General features: G+C 35.0%; 2 protein-coding genes across 8 annotated transcripts in view; one reads left to right on the top strand and one right to left on the bottom strand.

Moving 5' to 3' along the window:
- Positions 1-458: 458 nt before the first annotated feature.
- Positions 459-14,669, top strand: LOC133658994 (serine/threonine-protein phosphatase 6 regulatory ankyrin repeat subunit B-like). 2 transcript variants are annotated; one of them, XM_062061574.1, is made up of 11 exons: positions 459-851; positions 913-1,000; positions 1,070-1,187; positions 3,991-4,213; positions 4,313-4,400; positions 5,565-5,648; positions 5,737-5,882; positions 5,953-6,035; positions 7,957-8,039; positions 8,115-8,206; positions 11,819-14,669. In XM_062061574.1, the coding sequence occupies exons 1-11, from the start codon at positions 743-745 to the stop codon at positions 12,082-12,084; spliced, it is 1,380 nt and encodes a 459-aa protein (XP_061917558.1). In that variant the 5' UTR covers positions 459-742; the 3' UTR covers positions 12,085-14,669. The 2 variants fall into 2 exon arrangements, with proteins under 2 accessions (XP_061917558.1, XP_061917559.1); XM_062061575.1 differs by having other exon boundaries at positions 460-851; positions 11,916-12,077.
- A 1,114-nt stretch (positions 14,670-15,783) lies between these two features.
- The window catches only part of LOC133658987 (1-phosphatidylinositol 3-phosphate 5-kinase-like), an 86,961-nt gene continuing 84,948 nt past the window's right edge, over positions 15,784-17,796 (bottom strand). For all 6 annotated transcript variants that reach the window (XM_062061566.1, XM_062061565.1, XM_062061567.1 and 3 more), the window contains 3 exons: positions 16,429-16,690; positions 16,215-16,289; positions 15,784-16,155 (listed from right to left, as the gene is read on the bottom strand). In XM_062061566.1, coding sequence (XP_061917550.1) covers positions 16,040-16,155; positions 16,215-16,289; positions 16,429-16,690 — 453 coding nt within the window. In that variant the 3' untranslated portion in view covers positions 15,784-16,039. The remainder of the gene's footprint in view (positions 16,156-16,214; positions 16,290-16,428; positions 16,691-17,796) is intronic.

Here is a 17,796-nt window from a genome sequence, read left to right as displayed (position 1 = left end):
TAGATGATGGTAGACTTCCCAATTACAGTACTTCTTGATTACTTCCTGTTTACTCTCTATCACATGGTAGATACTGGTAGACTTCCCAATTACAGTACTTATTGATTACGTCCTGTTTACTTTCGATCACATGGTAGATGATGGTAGACTTCCCAATTACAGTACTTCTTGATTACTTCCTGTTTACTCTGTCACATGGAAGATGGTTAACTTCCTGTTTACCTCTGGTTTATTTCCTGTTTACTTCGTCACATGGAAGATGATGGTTAACTTCCTGTTTACCTCTGGTTTATTTCCTGTTTACTTGCCGCCACATGATGATAGCAGACTTCCTGTTGCATTACAAACTTCCTGTGTGGTTGGCATTTACTTCCTGTTTACTTCTTGTAGTGTGCGAGATGATGGCACAAACTTCCCGTTTACTTCCTGTCACACGATCATGGCAGATTTCCTGCTTACCCACTATTGTATGGTAGATAATGACAGACGTCCTGCCACATGGTTGTAGATAATGACAGGAACTAAACAGGAAGTTTACTAAAATGATAGCAGGCTTCCTGTTTACTTCCTGTCACATGGTAGATGACAGCAGACTCTGTGTCACATGGTAGATGACAGCAGGTAGGTAAGTGAACTGGTGTGTGTGCAGGCGTACCACGGCCACGCTCAGGCGCTGGAGGTGCTGCTGCAGGGTGAGAGGGAGGTGGACCGCGTGGACGAGGTGGGCCGGACTCCTCTGGCCATGGCGGCTCAGCGAGGTCACACGGACTGCGTTCACATCCTCCTCAGCCAGGGGGCGTCGCCGCGCACCTGCGACACGCGGCACGGGGGCACGCCAGTACACCTAGCAGGTAGACCGATTGCCGCCGACGCCGTTTGGCTAACGGTCCGCTAACGTGCCGCGTCCTTCAGTGATGAACGGACACACGCCGTGCGTGCGCCTCCTGCTGGACGATTCGGACAGCGCGGACATGACGGACGCCGCCGACTCTCAGGGACAGTGAGTTGATTCCTCAACCGTCACATGACCTTCTCATCAGTTCACCCTCATCGGTTGGCCCTCCCTCAGGACCCCTCTGATGCTGGGCGTGGCGGGCGGGCACGTGGACGTGGTGGCGCTGCTGCTGGAGCGCGAAGTTGATGTCAACATGGCCGACACGCACGGCATGACGGCGCTGCACCTCGGGGTGAGCCTCCATACATTCTGACTACTACTAATCATTACACATAATAATTACAAGTACTACCAAGTAATAATAACAACTACTACTACTTAATAATAATATTAATAAGTAATACCACTACTACTACTACTACAACTACTAATAATACTAATAATAAGTAATACTAGTAGTACTACTACTACTACTAATAATAATAACTAATACTACTGCTGCTACTATTACTAATACTAATAATAAGTAATACTACTACTAATAATAACTAATACTACTGCTACTATTACTACTACTAATAAGTAATACTACTACTACTATTATTATCAATAATAATAATAATAAATACTACTAATACTACTATTACTACTAATAATACTACTGCTACTACTATTAATAATAATAAGTAATACTACTGCTACTACCATTACTACTACTACTAATAAGTACTACTACTACTACTAATAAGTAATACTAGTAGTACTACTACTAATAATAATACTAATTAGTAATACTAGTACTACTACTACTAATACTAATAATAAGTAATACTAGTAGTACTACTACTAATAACTAATACTACTGCTGCTACTATTACTAATACTAATAGTAAGTAATACTACTTTTATTATTATTACCACTAATAAGTAATACTACCAATAAGTAATACTACTACTACTAATAACTAATACTACTGCTGCTACTATTAAGTAATACTACTACTATTATTATTATCAATAATAATAAATACTACTACTACTAGTAAGTAATACTACTATTACTACTGTGACAATCATTGGTACTTTAATCTTTAATAATACTACTGCTACTACTATTAATAATAATAAGTAATACTACTGCTACTACCATTACTACTACTACTAAGTTCTACCACTACTACTACTAAGTACTACTAATACTAATAAGTAATACTGCTACTATTACTAATAATAAGTAATACTAATAATAGTACAAATAATTAATACTACTACTAGTACTAATAATGATACTAATACTACTAAGTAATAGTACTACTACTAGTAATAGTACTACTACTAGTACTACAAAGTAATACTACTAAAATAATTCTAATACAACTACTACTGCTACTAAGTAATATTACTACTAAAATAATTCTAATACAACTGCTAATAAGTAATATTACTACTAAGTAATTATACGATGACTACTACTACTAATATTAAGTACCGGTAATACTACTAATAATAAAAATAAATAAATAATACAGCTACTAATAATTATAACAAGTAATACCACTTCTACTACTACTAATAGTAATAATAAGTAAGACTACTACTACTACTACTAATAAGTAATAACTAACAATAAATATAACAAGTAATACTAGTACTAATAATTATAACAATACTACTACTAATAATTATAACAAGTAATACCACTACTACTAATAAGTAATACCCCTACTACTACTAATAAGTAATACTACTAATACTAATAATGACAAGTACTACTACAAATACTAATAATGACAAGTACTATAACTACCACTACTAATAAAATAATACTAAATAACAATACTAAATAATACTACTACAACTAATAATATTAAATACCACTACAACTACTAATAAGTAATACTACTATTATTAACAATAATAAGTGATACTACTACTACTAAGTAATAATACTAATAAGTAATCTACTAATACAAATAATAATAAGTATTACTATTACTAATAATAAGTAAAACTACCACCACTAATGATAATAAGTCGTACTACTACTAATAAATATTTCAACTAATAGTAATTATAAGTAATACTCCTACTAAGTAATATTATTACCACTAATAATAACAAGTAATACAGTTGCTAATAGTAACAAGTCATAATACTACTACTACTAATACTAATAAGTAATATTATTACCTCTAATAATAACAAGTAATACTGTTACTAATAGTAACAAGTCATAATACTACTACTACTACTATTACTAATAAGTAATATTATTACCTCTAATAATAACAAGTAATACTGTTACTAATAGTAACAAGTCATAATACTACTACTACTACTAATAAGTAATATTATTACTACTAATAATGAGTGACACTGCTACTACTAATAACAAGTAATACTACTACTACTATTAAGCACACAATACAATACAACCATTTAAACGGTTATGCAAGTGTAAAAAGAAGTTAGCATTAACACGCTTAAACAAAATGCTGAGTTTTACATTTACTGATAAATGATGAAAGCTCACATAATTTTTATCATTCCTAAAACATCATACATAGAAGTTAACCGATGTAAAAATGGAAAAAACATTCAATGAATTTAGATAAGTTAGCAAAATATATATTTAACATTTTTATTTTAATAATTACAATTTTCATGTTTGAAAAAAATAAAATAAAATTTGAGGATAAAGCATAAAAAGACGCAGTTAATCATTGAAATATTTAGATGTTTTTTTTCGTTTCACAATATGCTGATTTTATCCACACAGTTACTTTTATTTGCATCATTTTCTGCTCGTCTAAAAATGGGCAACTTGTTACTTCAGGAGCTTTGGACTTTAGAGGTTCTGTTGTGTTTACAATGTTTTTCACGTTAAAAAGAATTTTAATAATTTAGTTGGTAAATATTCTAGACAAGTTGATAATGCACGACGACTTTACGCGAACAAACGCCGACAAAAATGTCCAACGGTTTTGTCAGCGTTTCCTTTTTTCTTGTGGTCAGTGAAGGGGACACGAAACCAGAGCAGTGCCCCCGAGTGGCCCGGATAAGTCACTGCAAGTCATTCTGGCTTCTCTTTCTAGCTGCTGTGCGGCCAGGAGGAGTGCGTCCAGTGTCTTCTGGAGCAGGAGGCCTCTGTGTTGCTGGGCGACGCGCGAGGTCGCACCGCCATCCACCTGGCGGCGGCGCGCGGCCACGCCTCCTGGCTGAGCGAGCTGCTGAGCATCGCCTGCCCCGAGCCCGACTCGCTGCCCCCCCTCAAAGACCACCACGGATACACGCCGCTGCACTGGGCCTGCTACCACGGTAGGTGCGGGAGAGTGGGCGGAGCCTGTGATGTATCATGTTTACACGTATGTGTGTGTGTGTGTGTGTGTGTGTGTGTGTGTGTGTGTGTGTGTGTAGGTCACGAGGGCTGCGTGGAGGTTCTCCTGGAGCAGAAAGGTTGTCGCTGCATTGACGGCAACCCGTTCACGCCGCTGCACTGTGCCGTGTAAGTTCTCTTGTAGGCAATGAGGCGTGCAGTACATGGCTGCAGCCAGCAGAGGTGCTGTTGACTTGTAGCACAATACCATGATAATAATTATAATAGATTTTATTTGTAAAAAGCCATTTATATTGAGTAAACAATCTCAAAGTGCTACAGTGTATTAAAAAAAAGTAAATAAAAAGATAATAAAGAAATAAATAAAAATAAAAACTAGAACAGCCAAATAGCTATAACTAGTATGCATATATCTAAAAAAAAAAAGGCTTTTTTAAAAGCATCCACAGTCTGTGGTGCCCTCAGGTGGTCAGGGAGAGCGTTCCACAGACTGGGAGCGGCGGAGCAGAAAGCCCGGTCTCCCATGAATGGAATTAATGACTTGTGTGAATATAAATGCCTTTCTGGGCACTCGGACACTGCGTAAATAATGCAATAACAAACTGAAAATGTATAATAAATTAAACTGCAGTAACTTAATTAAAAAAAAAAAAAAATTAAGTTTGAGGAAAAAAACAATAAATATTTATCGAACCATTATTCATGCAATACACTTTAAATTTAAAAAGGGGTGGGATTATATAAGTGTAAACTTCTTCTCACTCCTTTTCAAATATGTAAAAAAAAAGAAAGAAAAAAAAGAAAAACAAAGTCCAATGCTCATTTGTTTTTGTTTTTTATTCTCCATTGTTTTTCATTTTGTTATAATGGCTGTTAAGGCTATAGCACTGTATTGGATCAGGCTTGCTCTTGTTTTTATGCATATTTGAAATAAAAATATATCAATCAATCAAAAAAAAAATTATATATTCAAATTGTGAAATATAGTTTAATCTATTTATTTATTTCATGACTAATATTCATATTTTTGTGACTTATTCACTTCAATTCAGGACCTTTTCAATTATTAAAGGCATAAATACGCATCTGGTTTGTATTTCATTGCATTTACTTTATTTATGACACAGCATTTAAATGTAAATAAATTAATTACAATTAAAATATTTACAAATAAATTAGAATAAAAATACACGTGTATATGTAGTCAATTAAACTCTATAGTAATGTTTTAAAGAATGACAATAATTTGCTATTTTCCACCAAGATGTCCATTTCATTTATGCATTTTTGTCAAATGATTTTCTGTTGATTTCTGGCATGTGGCACTAATAGTGTGAACGACCACGAGGCGTGTGCGTCACTGCTGCTGGACGCCATGGGCTCAGACATCGTCGGCTGCAAGGACGCTAAAGACCGGTAAAAAGTGTGTGTGTGTGTGTGTGTGTGTGTGTGTGTGTGTGTATACGTGTCATCCTGGCGTTTCATCCTCCTCCTCCTCTCCCAGCACTCCCCTCCACGCGGCGGCCTTCTCGGGTCACGTGGATTGCGTCCAGCTGCTCCTTTCCCACGATGCACCCGTGGACGCCGTGGACCAATCGGGTCGCAGCGCCCTGATGACGGCGGCCGAGAAAGGTCGCGTCGGGGTCCTCGGTGAGCAGACTTCCTGTCACGTGTCCACGGAATTGTTTTTTTTTTAATTTACGATGTGTTTCGTGTGCAGAGGTACTGCTCAACGGCGCCACCAGCAGCCTCCATCAGGCGGACAAAGACGGCAACACCGCCTTGCATCTCGCTTGTAAGAATGTAAGTGTCCACCAGGGGGCTCCACTCCCTCAGAGTCCACTTCCAGTTTTAACCACCTTGGACCGGGTTTAGGAACCTATTTTTAATGAGCATATTTCCTCAGAATAACATAATTAAGCAGTATGTTTATTAGAGATAAGGCATTTAATTATACACGGTAAATTTTGAATAACATTTTTTTTACCAGAAGGGAAAAAGAAGGTGTTTGTTGGAGGTAAGGTGTTCATGGAAAAAATTGTAGCATTATTTGGAAAAATTAAATCCACACATAAATAACTTACTTACACTTAAATACTCTCAACAACAACAACATAGAGTAAAGGCAATTTTCCTGAGGTGTTTATTTGAGGTAGGGTGTTTATGGATAAAAAGGCCTTTATTATTTAATATTATTAAATAATTTTTTAAACACACAATGCTTAAAATATACAACTAGAATAACACCTGTTATTTTTTTTCTGTGTCAAAAAAGGAGCCAATTATTAGAGGTAAATCATTTATGGAGAAGGCCTTTATTATTATTTTTTTACTTATTTGCCTAAAATATAATACCAGCGGTTATTTTTTTCTGTGAAAAAGAAAAGGTGTTTAAGGCGAGGCATTTATGGACTAGAGGGCCTTTATTATTCAAATAATTTCCAACACACAAATATTGTCTAAATATAGTATTAAAATAACACTTTTGTTTCTAAGGCTAAAGAGGTGTTTATTTGAGGCAAGGTGTTAATGGGTGACAAACTACTTTATTTGTATAATATTTAATGTAATTTTTTGCCACACACAATGTGTAAAAAAATAAATATATATTAAAATAATAACACCTGTTACTCCTACTGTGTAGGGAAATGGTATGGCATTTTCGACTTTATTTTGATATTTATTTATTTGAATTACTTTTTTATTTTAATTAATGCTAAAACAATAAAATACGTTGTAAAGTATGAAAAAATTTGTTTATTTGAGACCGGGCATTTATGGATGAGAAGGACTTTATTTTGTAATTCATGTTAACGCTAAAATAAACAAAGCTAAATGTTTTTGTTTTTTTTATAAAAGTTTTTATTTGAGGTTAAGTATTTATGGATGAGAAGGTCTTTATTATCATTTAATATTATTATTCAAATAATTTTCAATACACAATGCCCAAAATACAACAATAACACCTAGTATTTTTCCGAGGCTAAACATGTGTTTATTAGAGGTAAGGTGTTTATGGAAGAGTTAAATATTTAATTTTAATAATATTTAATGTTATTAATTTTGCCACACACAATGCGTTAAAAAAATAAATAAATTAAAAGAACACCTGTTACTCCTACTGTGTGGGGAAAAAATTAAGTTTCTTACAGGAATGGCATTTTTGGACTTTATTTTGATAGTTATTTATTTGAATTACTTATGTTTTAATTAAAGCTAAAACAATCAAATATATTTTAATGTATGAAAAAGGTGTTTATTTAAGACCAGGCATTTATGGATGACAAGGACTTTTTTTTAATTATATATATATATATTTTTTGAAATTCACGTTAACGCTAAAAATAAATTTTTCCTTTTTTTTAAAGGTGTTTATTTGAGGGTAGGTATTAATGGATAAGAAGGTCTTTAGTGTCATTTAATACAAAATATTAAACTAACACTGGGTATTTTTTCCGAAGCTAAACATTTTTTTATCAGAGGGTAAGGTGTTTATTAATGAGCTTTAATAATATTTCATATGAAAAATGTTCCCACATGCAGTGCGCAACGAATTAAATCTATATTATTCAAATATTATTTTATTTTTATATGTATTTGTTCATCTATAGCAATGCTACAAAACAGTGAAATATAATAAAGCTGCCTACTATTATTAGAAGAGTTGGAACGTCTATTAGAGGAAATACGGTAACGGGAGGTCTTGACTCTGACGTCCATCCAGGGCAAAGAAGATTGCGTCCTGCTGATCTTGGACAAATTGTCCGACTCGGCGCCAATCAACGCCACAAACGCCGCGCTGCAAACGTGAGTTGTTCGCTGCCACAAAACATCCGCCGAGGTGACGCGCTGTAGCAGTGACCTTTGACCTCTCCCTGACAGCCCCCTCCACCTGGCGGCTCGTAGCGGACTCAAACAGGCGGTCCAGGAGCTGCTGTCCCGTGGAGCCAACATCCAGACTGTGGACGAGAACGGTGAGGTGGACTTGCCTCTTCCTGTCTCTCTGCTCGCTGACTTGTGGCACTTTAGTCTGCTTCGCACTTTGCTAGCCTAGCATCAATAAGCCCTAATTATTATATCTATGTGTCTGACACATTTGTATATATACATCTTTTTTAAGTACTATTCATTATTATATCTATGTGGTCTAACACATTTGTATATATACACATCTTTTTTAAGTACTATTCATTATTATATCCATGAGGCATATAGTCTGACACATTTGTGGATATGAATATTTAAAAGTACTATTAATGATTATATAGTCTGACACATTTGTAGATATTCATATTTTTAAAGTACTATTAATTACATCTATGTGGCACATAGTCTAAATATTTGTATATATTAAAGTACTATTAATTATATCTATGTGGCACATAGTCTGACACATTCTTATATATAAATATTTTATTAAAGTACTATGAATGATTATATCTGTGGTCTGACACATTTGTATATATTCATATTTTAAAGTGCTATGAATGATTATGTCTATGTGGTCTGACACATTTGTATATATTCATATTTTAAAGTACTATTAATTATTATATCTATGTGGCATATAGTCAATCAATCAATGTTTATTTATATAGCCCTAAATCACAAGTGTCTTAAAGGGCTAAATATTCTAGAGTCTAAATATTTGTATATATTCATATATTAAAGTACTATTAATTATATCTATGTGGCACATAGTCTGACATTCTTATATATAAATATTTTAAAGTACTACTAATGATTATATCTATGTGGTCTGACATGTGTATATATTCATATTTTAAAGTACTATTAATCACATCTATGTGGCACATAGTCTAAATATTTGTATATATTAAAGTACTATTAATTATATCTATGTGGCACATAGTCTGACACATTTGTATATATTCATATTTTTAAAGTACTATTAATTATTATATCTATGTGGCATATAGTCTAAATATTTGTATATATTCATATATTAAAGTACTATTAATTATATCTATGTGGCACATAGTCTGACACATTCTTATATATAAATATTTTACAGTACTATGAATGATTATGTATATGTGGTCTAACACGTGTGTATATTCATATTTTAAAGTACTATTAATGTCATCTATGTGGCACATAATCTGAAACAGTGTATATAAATATTATAAAAGTGCTATTAATTACATGTATGAGGCATATAGTCTGACACATTTGTGGATATAAATATAAAAGTACTATGTAAAAATATATTAGTGTTTCTGCTACCTTAGCGTCATTTAAATAAAAACAGGTGGGTCCTTAGATTCTATAAATCCTTTGATCATAATTAGTTTTTTCTAATTTTCTACATTATATTTAGTTAGTTATGACATAAACTATGCATTATCAACACTACATTTAAAAAACGTTACTTTTTATAATTGTATATATTAAAATAGTTTTTTATAAATAAAACCGTTGAAAAGAAAATATAAATAACATTTAAAAACAAGCAGGTAAATTGTATGTTTTTATTCTAATTTATTTTATATTTATACATCATTTATTAATAACCTTTTCCCGTTTTATCTTCTATATTTGTTGTTTATGATACAGATTATATAATAGTGATTTATATTTTACTCATTACATAACTAAAAGATTATTCTTTATTGATTTTAAATACGAAAATAGTTTCTATTATAAACGAATGAAATAATTATCCTTGTACAGCCCTTTGAGACACTTGTGATTTAAGGCTATATAAATAAACATTGATTGATTTAAATGACCTGGAAATGGTAAAACTTATATATATTTTTAAATACTACAAGTACATTTTATTATTTTGAATACAATCATATATATATATATATGTATATATATATATGGGCATTATTTTTTATATACATATAAAAAATTCAGACAGGCCACAAGTTTGGACACGCCTCATTTCATGCGTGTTCTTTTTTTTCCATGACTATTTACATTGTAGATTGTCACTGAAGGCATCAAAACTATGAATGAACACATGTGGAGTTATGTACTTAACAAAAAAAGGAGAAATAACTGAAAACATGTTTTATATTCTAGTTTCTTCAAAATAGCCACCCTTTGCTCTGATTACTGCTTTGCACACTCTTGGCATTCTCTCGATGAGCTTCAAGAGGTAGTCACCTGAAAGGGTTTTCACTTCACTGGTGTGCTTGAAGCTCATCGAGAGAATGCCAGGAGTGTGCAAAGCAGTAATCAGAGCAAAGGGTGGCTATTTTGAAGAAACATGCGCATGCGGCTCTTTAGTGCTGCCCTAGTGGCTCCTTTGGAGCATTTTTTAAAAAGGATTGAAAATGGAAAAAGATGAGGGACAAATGTTTTAGTTTTAGTATGGTTTTTGTTTGAGGACAAACATGACACAAACCTTCCTAATTGTTAGGAAGCCCACTGTTTATATTAAACATGCTTCACTCATGAGAGTATTTGGTGAACATCGTTTTGTCCTACTAATTTTGGCGGTTCTTGAACTCACCATAGTGTGTACTGTGATGCAACAGTTTGTTTACATGTAAAATCTTCCTCTCCTCCTTTGTCTCATTTTGTCCACCAAACGTTTTATGCTATTTGGTCACTGCATGACTGCTAGCTAATGGATGCTAACATGCTATTGAGGCTGGCTGTATGCACATATTGCATCATTACGCCACGTTTGTAGGTATATTTGACCTAATTTAATATCCTTGACTTTTATCCTCTTTGTATATAATTCAGTTTTGCATGTCTCATGAGACATGATCTGTATGTAATATTGGCGGCATTTTGTTGGGCCATGTTGTTCCAGACCACAGCAAACATTACCTAGCTTGCCAAAGATTGTAATAAATCTATTAGAAGAAGACAGCCTGCCGTTTCCTTTAACTTGGACACACACATTAAAAGCCAGTAATTTCCAGGAGTTATCTCACCTTCTGAGTAGCCTCTGATTTACTAATGGTTTCTAATGTTGTAAAAATGTGTAGCATAAATATTACATTTCAACATTTCTGTCAACAAAGATTTGCTTCAGCCTGCCACACAGTCATTTTGATAGTAGGCTATGTTAGCTAATATAGACACTTACATCATGTGTTGCCTTTATTATAAGACTTATATACGGCTTTTCATTTTTCGCAGCTCCAGACAGATTTTTTTTTGTTGTATTTTTGGTCCAATATGGCTCTTTCAACGTCTTGGGTTGCCGACCCCTGAACTAGAATATAGAACATGTTTTCAGTTATTTCACCTTTTTTTGTCAAGTACATACTGTAACTCCATAGTTTTGATGCCTTCAGTGACAATCTACAATGTAAATAGTCTATAATAAATAAGCTTTAGCTAAAAGTGCAATTTTCAAGTGTTTGTTTGCATAAAGTGTTGACTGCATGGACAAAAGTTTTGGGACAAAGTCAACAAATGAGTGGTTTGATGGATTTTGGTGTCCCATACTTTTGTCCATGGAGCGTCTGTGACGTTAAGCCCCTCCCCCCACGTATGCGTCTGCTGGCTGACACTAACCGAATGTCGCTTCGTCTTTCTTCTTCGTCTCCTGTTTTGCCGTCTCGCCCCCCCATCTCTGTCTCCGTGTCCCGCAGGTTTGACCCCCGCTCTGGCTTGCGCTCCCAGCCGCCAGGTGGCCGACTGTCTGGCTCTCATTCTGGCTACCATGATGCCTTTGTGCTCCCCTTGCAGCTCCGGGGCCCCCTCCCCGGGCTCCCTGCTGAGGCAGCTGCCCCCCAAGGCGCCCAGAGTCCCCCAAGGCAGCGCCGGAACCCGCGGGCCGCGCAGCCCCCGCAACCCGTCGGGACCCTCCAGCGAGGGGACCACGGAGAACGACTCCGAGGACTCGGAGACGTTCTGACCTTCCCAGGTGACGTCTTTTGGGACCGAAGGAGAAAGAACTGCATGTTTGTTCTCACGGGTGCTCCCATCCAAACTGACCTCCTTGCTCCGTCTTACCAGAAAGACTTTTTTAAACTTTTGTACAAACCAAACTAGTTTTTCTTATTAGGCTGCTTAGTTGTCCTGAACAGCAGCTTTCAACACAATAATAATATGGATGGAACACCTTTAGTCAGTCGTAACAATCACTTGAGGCACAACGCTGACTACGCGCCGCCATTTTCCCGCGCGCCCACTTGGCCAACCAGGGTAGCCGACGTTAGCGTCTGAACACATTTGAGGTCTTCCTCTCGTCGTTATTTCTCTTTTCTTGTTACACAACGGTACAAAAACTGCCAGCACTTAAAATGTCAACAACACAGAGCCTTGCCGTCTTCTAGCTCCGCCCCCTCGTCCCCCATGTGACTACCTACCAGCGATGTGCCATCAAACGTCTGCAGTGCCTTGACGGGTTTTGGGTTTTTTATACACTCTTCCTAGTAGATACAGTAGATCCGCACGCAGCCTGCAGATAGCGCCACCAAACCACTTTCTATTGACGTTACTAGAAACTAATTCAAGCAGTGAAAATAAAGGATCTACTGTACTTATTAGTTAGCATAAATCACAAGCAGCACATTGTATTGTTATTTTACACCAACTGTCACGTTTACTACCGAGTTTAAGGGCCACACCCACAAAATCAACATTAACTACAGAGTTTTAGGGCCACACCCACAAAATCAACATCAACTACCGAGTTTTAGGGCCACACCCACAAAATCAACATCAACTACCGAGTTTTAGGGCCACACCCACAAAATTAAAGGTTATTCCGCCAAGAATATGGGTTATTCCAAGATTTTCTTTTACTTTATTAATGTTGCAAACCACGGAAAAAGCCAAAATATTACTGGAAAAGTCAGTTTTACAGTAAAGTTGTCAAAAATGTACCTTTTAAAATGACGACAAAACGTTACAAAAAAAATGTCAACATTTTGAGGATAAAGACCACATTTTATGATAAAGTTGCAATATTCTGGTCAAAAAAAGGTCATTTTAATAATAATAATAATAATACCTGGGATTTATATAGCGCTTTTCTAAGTACCCAAAGTCGCTTTACATGTTTTTCTGGATTTTGTAAGATTTTTTTTTTTTTTTTTACAGGAGTGAAAATGTAATAAAATGTTTTTTGAAAAAAGTTACAATTTTGAGAGGCGAAAACATTTTTTACACGTTTCTAATAACTTTCTAGGACTGTCGGGAAAATAATTTTAAAGAAAACGGTAATATTACAATAAAAAGTTGTAATTTTAAAGGAAATAATTTGTAACATTACAACAAAAAGTTTTAATTTTACAGGAAATAACTAGTATTATTACAAGTTGTCATTTTACAGTTAACATGTAATATTATAATAAAAAGTTGCAATTAGACAACAAATAACTAATAATATTACAATAAAAAGTTGTCATTTTATAGGAAATAACTAGTAATATTACAATAACAAGTTGTCATTTTACAATTAACATGTAATATTACAGCAAAAATGTGTAATTTGACAAGAAAATATAGTATTACAATAAAAATGTTTTTTACAGGAAAAAACTAGTAATATTTCAATAACAAGTTGTCATTTTATAGTTAACATGAAATATTCCAATATAAAATTGTCATTTTACAGTAAATAGCTTGTATTGTTAATATAAAATTTTATTTTTCTGCATAAGTTGACAATTGTACAAGGAAAACCACATTTTTATAGAAATGAAATAGTAATATTGAAAGTCATAACTTTCCGTTGAAATGATGAGAACATTGTTACATTTTTTACAATAACGTAAAAGGAAAAGTTGTAATTTTACAGGAATTACATTTGCATTATGATTACATTTTTTGAGAATGATTTTGTAATTTTACAGCAATAAAGTTGCAATATTAAGAGTGATAAGAAACATTATTTTGTGGTGCGGCCCTAATACTCTCAAATAGACATCAGTCACATATTAAGACGATCTACGGTAAACAGGATTTGTGTGTTTGTACATTTTTGTATTGTCACTCCACTGGAGCTGGAAAGCAAACATTCCCATGTTGTTGAATTAAAAACCAAACGGCTACGAGACTAAAGCAAATCTTTTTTCTGTCATTTGAGGTGAGAGAGAAATCACTGAACTTTGTGTATTACTGACCCTGACCACTAGAGGGCGCCAGCTGTGAGTTAACTGAAACGCTCATCGTTCCAAAGCTAATATTATTTTATTGGTGATGATTTTCATTAGGCAATATTTTACTTAGAATTCAGACTTTCAGCAAGAACGTTCATGTTTGTTGGTGCGCCTACATGTCGTCTTTGGTACTGCATTGTTATGCAATATTGTATATTTTCGTCAAATGAACTGAGGAGACGTATTATTACGTTTTTAAAACCACCAACAGTTCCTGATGCAGTTTTTGTTTTGCTAAATATTACACAATTAAAAAAGTAAATGTGTTGCAGTTTGGCCTTTTTGTTTCCCTTTACTGAATAGCAAACAGTCTCTCAATTGGTTTGCTTTTTTAAAAAATATGCAGGATTAAAATGAAAAACACGAATGGTTAAACTGAAATTAAGTCATCAAAGTCATTTTTTGTGTACTTTTATATTTTATTGTAGTATATTTTGAGGTGTTTATTAGAGATACATTTGTTTTATTACATGTATTATTTATATGTCAATATGTTATTGGTAATTATGACTATAGACAAAAACGACTATTAAAATATGTCGTTTACTGCAACATATAGTAAAGCTAATTTTCCTGAGGGGCAAAAAAGGAGGTGTTTATTAGAGGTAAGGCATTTATTGACGAAAATGACTATTCAAGGAATATGTATTTTATGGTATTTATTTCTTTGAAAAAAATAAATAAATCTGTGAAGAAAAAGGTTTTGGAAGTAAGAGCTTCATGGAAAAATGGAATTAGATAAAATGTTAGATTACATAAATAATGCTATTAATAATATATACAGTACAGGCCAAAAGTTTGGACACACCTTCTCATTCAATGCGTTTTCATGACTATTTACATTGTAGATTGTCACTGAAGGCATCAAAACTATGACACCAGTGAAGTGAAAACCCTTTCAGGTGACTACCTCTTGAAGCTCATCGAGAGAATGCCAAGAGTGTGCAAAGCAGTAATCAGAGCAAAGGGTGGCTATTTTGAAGAAATTAGAATATAAAACATGTTTTCAGTTATTTCACCTTTTTTTTTTGTTAAGTACACAACTCCACATGTGTTCATTCATAGTTTCGATGCCTTCAGTGACAATCTACAACGTAAATAGTCATGAAAATAAAGAAAACCCATTGTATGAGGAGAAGGTGTGTCCAAACGTTTGGCCTGTACTGGAAATTCAACTTACTCTTGGAATATATATTTATTGTTTGTAAATATAAATACCCGACAAATGTATAAGTTAGATAAATATACAATTTAAGTATCCGCCATAAATAACATTTTCTTGTAACAACATTTTTTTGTAGTATGTTTAGACAAAGATAATTCTTTTTTTTAATATATTTTTTTTTAAAAAGTTCTCTCATTGCACATTTATCAATTTATTTTTAAAAAGTAGTTTGGTCTTTACTTAAGTATCTTACAAAAATATATGATGAATGTGAGAATCAGGGATAATATTCTTTTAATAGTTCCATCATCTGTACATATTCAAAATGTTAAATTACACTATGTAACAATCATCAATGCGGCACCGATAAAACAACAGGAAGGGTTTCCACTGGACTCCAGGGATTAAAAAACGACTTTAAAAGTTGGACTATCGCTTCTCTTCATAATGGAATGTGTTTCATAATAATAAATTAAAAAATACCAGCGTGCACGTCGGATCTTTCTCTGGCGTGCTCAGAGTGTCGGGCCGTGTCCCGCTCAGCAGTTGACGCCCAGTCCGGTCCAGTGGTCTGGCACCATGAGGAAGTACTTGTCCATGGCCTCGCAGAAGCGAGCGCGGTACAGCTCGGGGGAAACCACCGTGGGCATCTTACCTGAGGACGCCAACACGCTGAGTTGACATCACCTGCGAGCAGAGCGCACTTCAACCTACCTTGACCTCCCAGAATCCCTGTGGATTTGACCACCATCTCCAGCCTCTTGTCCCAGGTGAACGTCCTGATGTAATCTGACAATGTGAGGGAGAAGAGGCTTTGCTACACGTCTTAAAACAAAGCCCACAGGCAGCCGCACATTTGATCGCTTAGCTGTAGCGAAGATGCTGTTAAGTCATCGGGACAGCAGCGTTGCTAAGGCGTTTCGCTCACCGATGATGCCGACCACCAGCTGATCGGTGGCGTCGTCGCGGCCCACCAGCAGCGAGTAGTCGATGATGAGGTGGCTGGACAGGAAGTAGGCGTCGCTGTGGATGGCGGCCCGCAGCACCGACTTGCAGTGCGAGCGGATATAGAGCGGGTTGTCGTAGATCAGCTTAAGGAGGTTCTCGTCCAGCAGGACCACCTCGCAGCTCTCCTTGCCCGAGTCCGTCTTGACGTTGCGGTTCCGCAGCGAACCCTTGAGGTCAAACACCTGGTGGGGGGTGTCGTGGTTATTGTACGTCAGAGTTGACCCCACTTCAAGAGAATGTACAAAAAGTATGTGTCAAAAACAACGACTACCGTATTTTTCCGACTATAAATCGCGTTTTTTTTTCATAGTTTGGCCAGGGGTGCGACTTATACTCAGTAGAGACTTATGTGTGAAATGATTAACACATTAGCGTAAAATATCAAATAATATTATTTATCTCATTCACGTAAGAGACTAGACGTATAAGATTTCATGGGATTTAGCGATTAGGAGTGACAGATTGTTTGGTAAACGTATAGCATGTTCTATATGTTATAGTTATTTGAATGACTCTTACCATAATATGTTACGTTAACATACCAGGCACGTTCTCAGTTGGTTATTTATGCCTTATATAACGTACACTTATTCAGCCTGTTGTTCACTATTCTTTATTTATTTTAAATTGTCTTTCAAATGTCTATTCTTGGTGTTGGGTTTTATCAAATAAATTTCCCCCAAAAATGCGACTTATATGTTTTTTTCCTTCTTTATTATGCATTTTCGGCCGGTCCGACTTATACTCCGAAAAATACGGTATATTGATATTAAAACATGATTGTTGAGGTTCGTTAAGGCCGTTTTGTCCCCCCTAGTGGAGAGGTGCCCACACTTTTTCTGCAGGCGAGCTACTTTTCAATTGACTAAGTCGAGGGGATCTACCTCATTCATATATATAATTTATATTTATTTGAGACGTTTATGTTAACAAGTTAAGGTGTTTAATGATATTACAAGCATGTTTAACACATATAGATTCCTTTCTTTCATGAAGACAATAATATACGTTGGTGTATTACCTGATTCTGATGACTTGCATTGATTGGTCCGCATTTTCAAATGGAGGAGAAAAAAAGTCCTGAACGTGTTTTTTGGCATCTTATTTGTCCAGCTTCCATACTCCTTTTTATACACTTATTTTTGATAGCGCAGGCAGGATGAAGCAGCGCTTTTATTGTGAAGATAGGAACTGTGCAGTCGGTCTTTAGGGTTTTGACGGCAGGTATGGCGCGAGAGTCTGTTGAAATAAAAAGTGAAGTGTTTCTCGCCTTCCTGTGTGTCATTTT

This window comes from Entelurus aequoreus, linkage group LG10 (assembly GCF_033978785.1).
Source record: "Entelurus aequoreus isolate RoL-2023_Sb linkage group LG10, RoL_Eaeq_v1.1, whole genome shotgun sequence".
Taxonomy (NCBI): domain Eukaryota; kingdom Metazoa; phylum Chordata; class Actinopteri; order Syngnathiformes; family Syngnathidae; genus Entelurus; species Entelurus aequoreus.
The sequence above is the reverse complement of the archived record's forward strand: the minus strand, read 5'-3'. Positions and strand labels throughout refer to the sequence as shown.